Here is a 12,877-nt window from a genome sequence, read left to right as displayed (position 1 = left end):
GAGCTGAAGATATGGTTCAGCACTTAAAAGCCCTGGCTGCTCTTGCAGAGGACCCAGGTTAGATTTCCAGCTTACAACCATCTGTAACTCAAGTAACTGATGTGCTCTTCTGGGCTCTGTAGACATCAGCTATGTACATGGTACAGAGATAGAGAGACAGACAGACAAAAATTCATATACATAAAATACATTTTTAATAAAAAGTGCATACCACCATGCCGGACAAACCCTTATATTTGGATCCTGTAGTTCTGACCATTTCAGCGAGGCTGGCTGGCCCGTGAGCCCAGGCGTCTTCCGGTCTCCACTGCTCCAGTGCTAGGGCTGCAGGTGCATCCTCAACACCTACTGTATCTTTTTTTTTTTTCTTAAGACTTATTCATTTTTATTTTGCATACATTGGTGATTTGGCTGTGTGTATGTCTGTGTGAGGGTGTCAGATCTTCTGGAACTGGAGTTACAATTGTGAGCTGCCATGTAGGTGCTGGGAATTGAACCTGGGTCTTCTGGAAGAGCAGCAGGTGTTTTCAACCACTGAGCCATCTGTCCAGCCCCTCCCACACAGACTTTTGCATGGATATTGGGGATCCAAACTCAGGTCCCCATGTGTACACTACAAATGAGTTTCCTCCCCATTGTTGAAAGCTTTTGTCAAAGAAACAATTGTTCTAAGACTTCTGAACGAATTCTTCATACTATATCCCTCAAAGCCCATTTCACTGTATTCTTCTTTGGGCTATTCATAATCCCGTGGAGTCACAGAGGTTTGTGTGTGTGTCCAGCCAGTGTGGTGGTGTCCTTGGTTAGGAGTCTGGGCCGTGGAATGCAGACGTTATCTGTGCAGCCTCTACGCTGGGAAGAATTCATTTCAGATGCTGCTTGGAACTAAAAAGCCCCCACTGTCCAGCATGTAGCCTCTTTTCTCTCTAGAATGACAGTATCAAAACTCTTCAGAGAGGACTGGGAGATGTAGCTCGGTTGGTCCAGTTCATTGGCTGCCATTCGTGAAGCTGACCCAGAGTTTGGTCCTAGTACCACATCAACTGGGCATGGGACTGCATGCTCGTGTTCTTAGCACTGGGAAGTGGAAGCAGGAGAGCATAAGATCAAGGTCAACCTGTAAAGATGAGTCTTTATCTCCCGTCTCTGAAGGAATAGGTGGTATACATTAACTTATGATACGTATGTAGTATATATATGTAGTATATATACATATACATGTAAAAAAAACGCAGCAAGAAAGATGCTTCCTTCCCAGGTGTTGTAATGGCAAAGCAACTAATCCCTGAGGCTGAGAAAATGACAACTTATTTTGTAATTGGTTTTGGACATTTTATCTGAGCTGTAGGTTCAGCCAGGGAAGGGATGGAATTGTGGGTGGGAGTGGGAAGAAGAGACCTAGAAGTAAAAGGAAAAAAAAAAAAAAAAGCTGGTACGTTTTCAAGGAGGCTTAATTGAAAAATAGCAAAAGTTCTATTTTGATAATAATTTACTTTTAAAGATTAAACAGCCACCGGGTAAGCAACATTAGCTGAACGGCCGGCGCTGTAGAGATAATTGCTCTTAGGCAGAGTTCTCATTAGGGGGTCACTGTATTTGCAGTTTTGAAGGATTTCATTTGATGTGTGTGTGACGCTGGCCTAATAATGTGCTGTTTTAATTTATTTAATTTATTTTCTTCCTCTTACTCCTTAATGTCCAGAGGCGTCTACAAATGACTTCTGCCGGGTCTCTGTGTCTTGTGGATAATAGATAATTATCTTCGAATTCACCCCTCTCATATCTAGTGTCAGTCTGTGAGGCTCAGCAGCTGGGAGAGGAGCTGAGGTGGGCGGGACTGCAAGGCGCGGGCCCTTGTAAAGGGGGCCGTGCACATGAGAACATAGACCCTTAATTAGGACATCTCCTGGTGTTCCCAGAGGCAATAGGAATAAATTTCCCGATATTCAAAATAATTTTTCTGTCGACTAGAAAGACGGCTCAGTGGTTAGGAGCACTGGATGCTCCCCTGACAACCTGGGTTCGATTTCCAGCGCCCACATGGCAGCTCTCAACCAGCTGTAACTCCAGTTCCAGGGGAGCCAATGCTCTCTTCTGACATCAGGCATGTGTGTGTAGCACCGATATATATGCACTCAAAACATCCATGCACATAATAATTTATTATTATTATTATTAAATAAATTAGAAAAAATTATCTGCATGTCAAATCAAAGCTGCCTGACATGAGGAATTGTAAGCCATGCCAATGGTCCCACTGTTGAGGAGGCTGAACCAGAGTATCCCTTAGCCCAGGTGTTTGAAGCCAGCCTGTAATTTCAGTACTTGGAAGGCTGAGGCAGGAGAATTACATGTTTGAGCTACATGGTGAGTCTTCAGGCCTGCTTGGACTATATAATAAGAACCTATCTTATTAAAAAGAAATCAAAAAGAGAGAGACTAGATCAACACATTTTACTTAAAATAATTCATTCTGTGACTTTTTTTTAGCAAATAAAAAGAAACCTTGATGGAAAGCATGCTCGGCTTTGCCAAACCTTGAATGAAGGCAAACAGCTGGCAGCATCTGTGAGCTGTACTGAGCCAGAGGGCCAGATTACGAAGCTGGAAGAGCAGTGGCTGTCCCTCAACAAGAGAATTGATCAGGAGCTCCACCGACTGCAAACGCTTCTTAAGCATCTCCTCAGGTACACTGCCTTAGAAACTGATCCACGCCAGAGTCTTCTGTAGAGAAAGACCCCAGGGAGAGTCTGCAGTCAGCCTAGGGGTGTGCGTGGTCCCCCACGTTGCGCTGAGTTCTCTCTGATCACGCTAACCTCTGATCCTGGCTCACTAGACTCGGGAGGGAGCATATGCCAGCAGTCTCCTGGGGCCTTTGCACATTTCTACAAGCATAAGGAATTGGATAGATGCACCTCCTGGGATACTTCATGCTGGGATGTCACTATCTCTCACCTTCTTCCAAATATTTAAAAAGTTTTAAAAGGCTGGGTGGTGGTGGTGGTGGTGCACGCCCTTAATCCCAGTGTTTATTTTAGGAGGTAGAGGCAGGTGGATTTCTGAGTTCAAGGGCAGCCTGGTCTACAGAGTGTGCTCCAGGACAGCCAGGGCTACACAGAGTAGGGTGGTTTGAGAAAGTCTTTTGACTCATCGGAGGATGTGTTGTGTTCACGTGAAACATCTTAAACCATCAAGGACAATGGCGAAAACAGAATGTTTAAGCCTCAGTTTTGTCCCTGCCTCTCAGAGACTGTTTGAGTTAAACAAGTAGAAAGGCTGCAAGAAAGAGGGTGTTGTGCTGGCTATTTCCATCACATGCAGCCAGTGGCAGGCAGTGTGCTGCTGACCCCATGTACAAATGCTAGCTCTATTTTCACTGTAAGCACAATACTGGAGAACATTGACGACCTAGGTGATCTCTGCCATGGTTGACGGATAGACTTTGGTATAGCTGTAATAAGAATGCTCTGTACTTTTAAAATGCCTCTTCCTCCTTGATTATCCCTAATGGAGAGAGTTCTAGAAAATGGTAAAGCCACTGGGCTCAGGGCATGGTATAAGACATGATAGAATACTTACAAATGCCGTGAATTTCTGAACAATAACCCTGATTGCTGTTTCCATCACGTAACATAATACAATAGTATTCAGCCAGTGACGGTGTGCTGTTGAGCGCCATTTATTTTATAAACACTATAATAAGAGCAACGCACACTGGTGTGTGTGGTCCTCGGGGTGAGTCACTGATTTCCACTGCCGCTTTCCTCCCATCAGTTACAGCAGAGATTCAGATGAGCTAACCCGGTGGCTGGAGTCTTCTCAGCAAACGCTGAATTACTGGAAAGAACAATCCCTCAATGTGTCCCAGGACCTGAATACGATCAGAAGCAACATAGACAGATTTTTTGTAAGTTGTTCACACTGCTGGTCCAAAAAAAAAAAAAAAAAAAAAAAAAAAAAAAAAAAAAATATATATATATATATATATATATATATATATATATAATAAAAGAATCTGTGATGGTCTCTGCTTCCATTTGTGGGCAACAGGTAATGCGTGGGCAAGTAGCAGATGTGTCCTTAAAGCTATTTGCTTATACTGTTGACGAACTCTGCAATATATATATATATATATATATATATATATATATATATATATATATAGCTTGCTCAGATATGGGCATAATTTGTTAATAGTAAAAAATAACCAGCCAAACCTCATGCTTTATAGGAATATTATTTCATGGGGTTAACAGATGTGTGATTTTAAGTTCTTGTGAGAATTCTCTGCTCATCTTTTAGTTTTATTATTTTGATTGCAGGGTGGAAGCTCTTCTTTCATAACAAAATGAGCTTATTGGTCAGAGGTGTAGTTCAGTGATGGAGTACTTGCCTAACAAGTGTGTAGGCACTGGGGTCCAACACCTAGCCCAGAGAGTGATACATAGAATCCATATTAATTTTGCTAGGTACTAATGAAATATTTTCCCTTGGTCTTTACTCTCTTCTGTTTTATAGCTATGGTTACTCAGTTTGATATTAAAATATAGGCACTTCAAACCTATACATAGGAAAGACTTCAAATATTTTATTTGAAAAAATTTTCCAAGTAAGTCATTTAATATAGACTGTATTGGATTCTAGTTTCTTGAAAATTTGAGCATTGAATATGGCGTCTCTGCCTTTATTTTATCTGTATGAAGGTTTTCCCTGCATATATGTACGTGTACCATATGTGTGCCTGGTACCTTGGAAGTCAGAAGAAGACATCAAATCCCCTGGAGCTAGAATGGTTACTAGCCATCATTCCATTGTAATATAGTAACCATTACAAATGGTTGCTAGCTACGATGTGTGTGCTGGGAACTAAACCTTGGTCCTCTGTAAAAGTACTAAGTCCTTTTTAAATCACTGAGACGTCTCTCCAGGCCAGACTTGTATATTTTTAAAAATATGAATCCTCTAGGTTAAAAGGAACTAGGGATCCCCTGTGCTTTGTTCTCCAGGATATATGTAATGCCTGGGGTGGAGTCTGATGTTCTATAGGCAGTGTGTGTGTGTGTGTGTGTGTGTGTGTGTATGTATGTGTATGGGGGATGTGTAGATATATTCACTATCTTTAGTTTTGTAGTCTAGACAGTAATTCTGACTTTTCCTTACGTTTTGAAAGTGTCTAATCTCAGGAACTATTTCCTCTAGAAATTTTCCAAGGAAGTTGATGAGAAGTCTTCCCTGAAGTCCGCAGTCATGAGTACTGGGAACCGACTTCTCCACCTGAAAGAGGCAGACACGGCCACACTGAGAGCCTCTTTAGCACAATTTGAACAGAAGTGGACAGTGCTCATAACTCAGCTTCCAGACATTCAAGAGAAACTTCACCAGGTAAGTGTTTAAAGACTCAGCATTTAAGTTAACATATACTTGTGAGTTCACAACACTTAAAATTATCTTTCTAACTCAATAGTTTTCTTTGACACTTCCTAGGCAGCCCCCAATGTGTATGTGCGCACACACACACAAACACACACACCCCCACACACACCACTGAATATAGGTCTTAATTACAAGACTCTCCTCCAGTGAGATCTTTCTTAAGAGAGAAATCAAGCTTAATTACTTTATTTCTTGGTTGTCTCTGTGACACTGAGTTTGCTTATATGAAGGTCTTTATCATTGTTTGGAGGTCACTTATTTGAAGCTTTAATACCGGGCTTGTTTTTGTGGCTGACCTGCCTAATCGTGTAGCAAGACCTTTTATCAAGGCAGGCAGCATCCTCAGTGATGCCCTGATTCATTTGGTTAACTGCCGATAATTAAGTGGAAATCATCCTGTCCTTGCAGCTTCAGATGGAGAAATTGCCGTCCCGGGAAGCAATCTCTGAGATGATCAACTGGATGAACACCGTGGAGCCTCAGGCAGTGGGTGAGGTTGCTGAGCTCTCTCTGCAGAGTTCTGTATCTGAGGTGAAACATCTTCTGCAGAAGCTCAAGGTAATTATACAGAAGGGGCCAAAGTCTTTTCACTGAACACAGAAGCAAATCACTTAGAGGGGAAAGGCTAAACCAAGAGACATATGTGATACAATCAAGAGAAATGAACTAGAAGAACATAGAAAGGGGAAGAGGTGGCAATTAGTCTGGAGTGGGCAGCCCAAGCCTTTAATGGACTCGGGCTGGGCTGAGCCTCCCTGACATCTTTTTACTCGCCACATCAACACTGAACCCACAGGCAGTGTGCATGCCACACCGTCTGTCTGCCGTGCCTGCTTTACACACACTCTGAGCCACCTTTCAGGGGTCAGCAAGCATGTCGTCCATGGCTCTTCCACCCCAAGTGTCCCTGCCGGATTAGACAGTTATGCCAAACTTGCTGTCTCTGAGCCTCCCCGTCTAGTTCCTAGGATCATCAGCATCACTTAGTTCTTGCCTGTCTCCCCTCCTTGACTGGGACTCTCACCTGGAACCAGATAGCCCCGGGGTTGGCCTGCAGTAGTTATTAATAAATGTCCTCGAGGAAGAAAAAAGTTGATGTTCGTCTACCCTAGTTATGCATTTTGAGTAGATTTCATTAGCATATACACAATACAAACACATATTATGTGGTAGGCAGGTAATGAGGAGCCTGGGCATGACCTTCAGAGAGCAGCAGGCTGATAGCGCCAGAGTCTTGTAGGCAGAAGATAATGGCTTCATGACCAAGTATGACTGCAGCAGAAGATTCTGATTTTTTTTTTTTTTTCCTTTGCAAGGCTAGGCCTCACTATATAGCTCTGGCCTGGAACTTGCTTATGTAAAACAGACTGACCTCAAACTCATAAAGATCTGTCTGTTTCTGTCTCCTAAGTACTGAGATTAAAAGTGTGTGCCACCATGCCTGGGTTGATTTTTGGCCTGATCCTAACTTGAGTGCCTGGTAGCATCTTGTCTACCTCAGCTACGGTTACTAGCACATTCCACTTGGTTCCTCCTGGATGTCTCCATTAGCACTGTGACAACCCAACAGGTGACAGGTTTGTGACAGGCTTGATAGAAGCATCATTACCCCTAATAGGTTTATGACCATGGGAGAACCTAAATTCATCCAAATTGCCCTAAGAAGCCTCTGTCTCCACAGGACAGAAGAGCTACCTAAGTTGGCCAGGTGCCATAAGGTGCCATAAGTTTTGTGACGGACCCTTATCTCCTGCTTTCTTTATCACATGGCTCAATGTCATAGGACCCCCTTGGTCAGACCAGGGTCCTGCTAGCCCTTCATAGACAGCAGGTACCATCATGTGATTTCCTCAGAGTTTCCAGTGAGCCCACAGGGAAGTGAGTCATGCTTCCCCTAAGGATGTGTCATTCTCTCAAAGAGTCTCCTTACAGATGAAACAACCACCCTGTCCCATGGAAGGTACACCTGACAGCGGGACTAATGGACAGGCACTTGGCTGCCTCTAGAGTTCGGCCATAAGGAAAATCCAGCTCAGATGATGGGCTTCCATCCTGACGCTGGTGTTTAAATTTTCACTTGTTTGTGTGTTTTAGGGGTTCAGAATGGAAATGGACTACAAGCAGTGGGTAGTTGACTTTGTTAACCAGTCACTGCTTCAGCTAAGCACCTGTGACGTAGAGAGCAAGCGCTATGAAAGGACGGAGTTTGCAGAGCACCTGGGGGAGATGAATCGCCAGTGGCAGCGAGTGCATGGAACCCTGAATAGAAAGGTGTGTTCCGTAGTCGTACTTGGGTGCATAGTTTTGCACCTGGATGCATGGTGTTGTACCTGGATGCAGGGTTGCATCTGGATGCAGGGTTGCACCTGGATGCAGAGTTGCACCTGGATGCATGCTTTTGCATTTGGATGCATAGTCTTACACTTTAGATGCATAGTTTTGTCCTTGCAATATGCCCCTTGCTGAAAGCTCTTAAAAGCTATTCCTAAAAGCTGGTTCACAGTCTTAAACCCGCTAATCATCCCAATTACAGCTCCTTTGGAAAATCTTATGTCTTAGCATTTTCTATGGGTTCACACAACAGATAATGAAAGTAATACTTACATTTCTGTTGGAATTTCTTTGGGAAATTGAGTTAGGCCAGTGAAAAGGAATATATCAGGCTACCAGAAGGTCAGAGGCTTTGGCATTTCCTGTGGAAACACATTCAAAAGGACAAAGCAATTTCACTTTGAGAAGATGGAACTGAACAAAAGAAAGTGGAAGGTTTCCACTGCATAGGTCTTGAAACATAAAGAAAATATATTTGTGATAAAAAGTGTTTAATATTGATAGTAACAAACATCTCATTCCTTTTCTGTATTTAAAAAATGCACACAAAGGTATTCATTTACTAGAGAGTCATATTTAATTTTTCAAGTACATGAATGAATGGACAACTTGAACAGGATGTTTCTCAAAGCTAGAAATTCTAGTTTTAATAGATAAAATGGAAATATATTCATTTGTATTCTCAGATATCCAAACAAACACTATGGAGCATATAGTTAGTAAGTTAGAAATGTTTTAGCAAAATAAAACCCAAAGCTACCACATTCATACACATCTTATGGTGGAATGACTTAAAATTTCTTTGGAAAATATCAAGAACATTGAAAGAATCCAAAATTTCATTTGGCTCTCTTATCATACAGTCCAGTTCTTAGACGGTTGTCTAAAAATGGCTAGATGGTCCTTCCAAAAAGAATTATATATAATGTGCTCAATATTACTTGCACTTGCAAAAATGTACAGTGCCTTAACTTCCAACTTTAGAAAAACAACTAATCAAGTGATACTATATCCATCTGAGAAAAGACTGTTTGTTTGTTTGTTTGTTTGTTTGTTTGTTTGTTTGACACAGGGACTTGCTAAGTAGACCAGGTTGGCCTTAAGCTCACAGAGACCCACCAGCCTCTACTGAATACAGAGATTAAGGACACACCTGGCTGGGCAAACATTATCAACATGTCTCAACACAGTGAACATGCAGACTGACAAAGAAGACTAAAACTTTGTATATACGGTCACTACCTAGTAAATTTATATACAAATAAGAATCAGGATTAGAAATTGATTTGCCTTATTAAATGGTGAATTATTTGAGATATTGTTGGCATATCAGTGTCTTAAATTGCTAAGCAGAGGTGGAGAGATGGCTTAGTCATTAAAAACACTGGCTGCTCTTACAAAGGAACCAGGTTTGCTTCCCAGCACCCGCATCGTGGCTTACAACTGTCTATGACTCCAATTTCAGGGGAATATGGTGCCTGATTCTGACCTCCACAGGCACCAGCCAGGCATGACATGGTACATATATACATGCAGGCTAAACATCCATAGACATAAAATAAATCAATAAATCATGTACATACAGATTTGGCTTTTTAAGACACAATTTCTCTGTGTAGCCCTGGCTGTCTTGGAACTCACTCTGTACACCGGGCTGGCCTCAAACTCAGAAATCCGCCTGCCTCTGCCTCCCAAGTGCTGGGATTAAAGGCATGTGCCACCAACACCAAGCTATCCACACACATACACAGACACACACACACAAAAAAAAAAAAAATTAAAGAAATGGCTAGGCAACTCTAAAAGAGTCAGAAGAGGAGAAGGAGGGGGGAGGGTCTCAGTGAGGGGGCATGGGGGGCAGCACTTTGGGTGTTAATTTATTAATAATTAAAAGAAAAAATCTCTTTATCTACATCAGTGGTAATGAAGGATACAATGAAAAATATTGAAATTTAGGAGCATAATTAATTGTATTTGGTATGCAAGGCCGAGCCACCATCTCAACAGATTATGTTTTACTTTTTACTTTTTTTTTTTTTGGTTTTGATAGAGAAAAGTTTAAAGCTTATTTCTTGACTTACAAATCTTTATTCCAAAATGACCGGTGAATTTTGTTATGTTAAATATTAAACTTTAGAAGAAGCCAAGTTATCTTTTAATTTCAGAAGGATACAGATACCATAGCAAGGATAAATAGATAAATGTAAAAAAACAAAAACCACATAACGCTATTTACATTCTACATGAATTACTTTTCTGTTGCATGATACAAAATACAATGTCCAAAGCAGCGAACAGAAGGAAGGGTTTATTGTTGTCCCAGAGAGCTAAGAGTCTGGCGTGGCAGGAAGGAAGGCATGGTGGTCTGAGCAGGAAGCTGGAAGATTGTCACATCTTTAACAGCTAAAAGCAGAGACCGCAGAGTAGGTGTAGAATCAAACCATCTATTCTCAAAGCCCGTTCCCAGTACAGACTTCCTCCAGCAAGGCCATCCCTTCCAAATCTCCCAAAACAGCACCACTAACTGGGGACCAAGCATTCAAATGCTCTTTCCCATAGGGGGATATTCTCGATCAAACTGTCACACATTTTTAAGAAGAGAAATGAAAATAAGAAATTTTTCTTTGATATATATATATATATATATATATATATATATATATATATATATTTTTTTTTTTTTTTTAATCCATCACGTGTAGATACAACATTTGGAACAACTTTTGGAAAGTATCACTGAGAATGAAAACAAAATACAGAATTTGAACAGCTGGTTGGAGGCACAGGAAGAAAGGCTGAAGATGCTACAGAAACCGGAAAGTGCCGTCTCCATGGAGAAGCTGCTCCTGGACTGCCAGGTGAGAAAGGGCAGCATCCCGCCCACCTCATGACATAGTGTGTGACACCCAGCGTTCGATGTAACAAGGATGAGTCTGAGAGGTTCACAGTTATCAGACTGTACTTACACAAACCTAGAATGGAGTTGCCTGCTACACACCCAGGGCATATGGGATTGTCAGTATGCGTGTGGCGTTTGACTGTACTTTCTCATATAAACTAACCAAATATCCTGGGTATTAAGTAATTGTAAAGCGATCATAGACAGAAGGCTCTTTTGTGGTTTAAAAATTATTTCTAAGGAGCAGAAATATTTTCAGGAACTTCTGCTTTCAAGCTTTCCCTACTGTATTTTTTTTAATTATTATTTTGCACAGCATGGTGATGTTACTCAGATGTTTCCATTGTTCTTAGTGTTGCATCCTGCACTTTGCCTGAAGGAGATAATTTTCTGCCACCTGTTGTGTACAGTGTTCTAGAAGGACCACTTGTCCCTTGGAGCTGGTCTAAGTCACACTTGGGTGTAAGGGTGTTATTGACTGCCCAGGTCACCCAGTCCTTGAAACTCTCGCCAGTGTGTGCACCCGTAATGATAAGCAGGGCCAGAGCTGGTCATGCCCCAGTTGTACATCACCTGTCGCCATGGCTACAGAGGGCACACGTATGTTTCTGTATGAAAGCATCACACTAGCCACTGCTGGCGTTAGTGTGTGTCAAAATCCTTTTCTCCTGAGGTTGCAGATAGCACTTGTCAAAAAGTAAAAACAACAGCAAGAACAAAGGTCCTTCCTGGAGGCCACTTCCAGTCCCAACTCCCACTCTCCTCTCTACCTTAGTGTCCACCTAGGGTTCAGCATTTGGCTGGGATGGGGAGCTGTAAAGAGTTGCACATAGGCCTGACCTAAACAAGTCCTCCACGGACTCTCTAGGCTTAGTGGCAAGTTTCCTTCTGACGGCTCTACCCTCCAAATAAGCTTGAAATGGGTTCATTTTAGCTACCTGCCCTCCTCAGTCTCATGACCAAGCTGTAACTTCACAAATACAAGAAATAAAGGGCATGGCTTAAGTACTCTACTTGCCTAGCCTTGGTTTCTATCCACAGACAGACAGACAGACAGACAGACAGACAGACCAGACCATCTGATGTAGAAACACTTGGTATTGTGAGTTAAAAGCTATAAACACCAAAAGCAAGGACAGTTACCACAGAACTGTGCAGTTGCCTTAAATGGGGAAGGCTAAGTAAGTCTGATGCTCTACTGTAAGTAAGCATTGTTAGCAGAAATGAGTCCACAATCATCTTAATCATTTCAGAGGAATTGGGACCTTTTTTTTTTGTTGTTGTTTTTTGTTTGTTTGTTTGTTTGTTTGTTTGTTTGTTTGAGACAGGGTTTCTCTGTGTAGCCCTGGCTGTCCTGGAACGCACTCTGTAGACCAGGCTGGCCTCAAACTCAGAAATCCACCTGCCTCTGCCTCCCAAGTGCTGGGATTAAAGGCGTGCGCCACCACCGCCCGGCCATTTTTTTTTTTTAATGATTTTTAATTATGTGTGTCTGTGATATCTGTGTCTGTGGTTGTATGAATGCTAGTACCTGAGGAGGCTAGTGGCATCTGATATCCCCAGAGCTGGAGTTGCAGGAGGCTTTGAGCCATTCCACCTGAGTACTGAAAGTTGAACTGGGGTCCTTTGCAAGAACACTTGATAGATGCTCTTGACGTCAGAGCCATCTCTCTAGCCTTGGGATTGAAATATTTAAACAGTACTAAACAGTTTCCCACAGACAAGCAGGTTAGCTTCTGATGGGTCTATGTAATTAGCAAGTCTCTTCAATCCAGTTCATGTTTTGTGCTGCAAATCAGAATTTAAAGGAAGTTGATTCATGTGAGGTGGGGGGTAGCATGCTTGGAAAGTGCTGGAAGCCCAGTGTGGCAAGGGCTGACCGCAGGACCCCTGGGCCCAGTCCATGTCAGTCGAAGAAGGACAAATTGAGCAGACAGTTATGGGGGAGGGATCGTGTTCTCGTAACACCAAGCTTATCATATACACTATCATTTTTTTTGGTCTGGCATGCCTGTGTGTGTGCGTGTGTATGTGTGCGTGCGTGTGTGCGTATGTGTGTGTGTGTGTTGGTATTTCTAATAGTTAAGTGTGTGCGTGTGTGTGTCTGTGTGTCTGTGCGCGCGCGCGTGTGTGTGTGTGTGTGTGTGTGTGTGTGTGTGTGTGTTGGTATTTCTAATAGTTAAGTGTGTGCGTGTGTGTGTCTGTGTGTCTGTG

At 42.3% G+C, this 12,877-nt stretch overlaps 1 protein-coding gene across 10 annotated transcripts in view; it reads left to right on the top strand.

Moving 5' to 3' along the window:
* Syne2 (spectrin repeat containing nuclear envelope protein 2) overlaps positions 1-12,877 on the top strand; it is a 309,215-nt gene that overhangs the window by 227,722 nt on the left and 68,616 nt on the right. For all 10 annotated transcript variants that reach the window (XM_076921989.1, XM_076921988.1, XM_076921985.1 and 7 more), the window contains 6 exons: positions 2,491-2,687; positions 3,775-3,907; positions 5,200-5,382; positions 5,842-5,991; positions 7,528-7,704; positions 10,467-10,622. In XM_076921989.1, the coding sequence (XP_076778104.1) occupies positions 2,491-2,687; positions 3,775-3,907; positions 5,200-5,382; positions 5,842-5,991; positions 7,528-7,704; positions 10,467-10,622 (996 nt within the window). The remainder of the gene's footprint in view (positions 1-2,490; positions 2,688-3,774; positions 3,908-5,199; positions 5,383-5,841; positions 5,992-7,527; positions 7,705-10,466; positions 10,623-12,877) is intronic.

This window comes from Arvicanthis niloticus, chromosome 23 (assembly GCF_011762505.2).
Source record: "Arvicanthis niloticus isolate mArvNil1 chromosome 23, mArvNil1.pat.X, whole genome shotgun sequence".
Taxonomy (NCBI): domain Eukaryota; kingdom Metazoa; phylum Chordata; class Mammalia; order Rodentia; family Muridae; genus Arvicanthis; species Arvicanthis niloticus.
The sequence above is the reverse complement of the archived record's forward strand: the minus strand, read 5'-3'. Positions and strand labels throughout refer to the sequence as shown.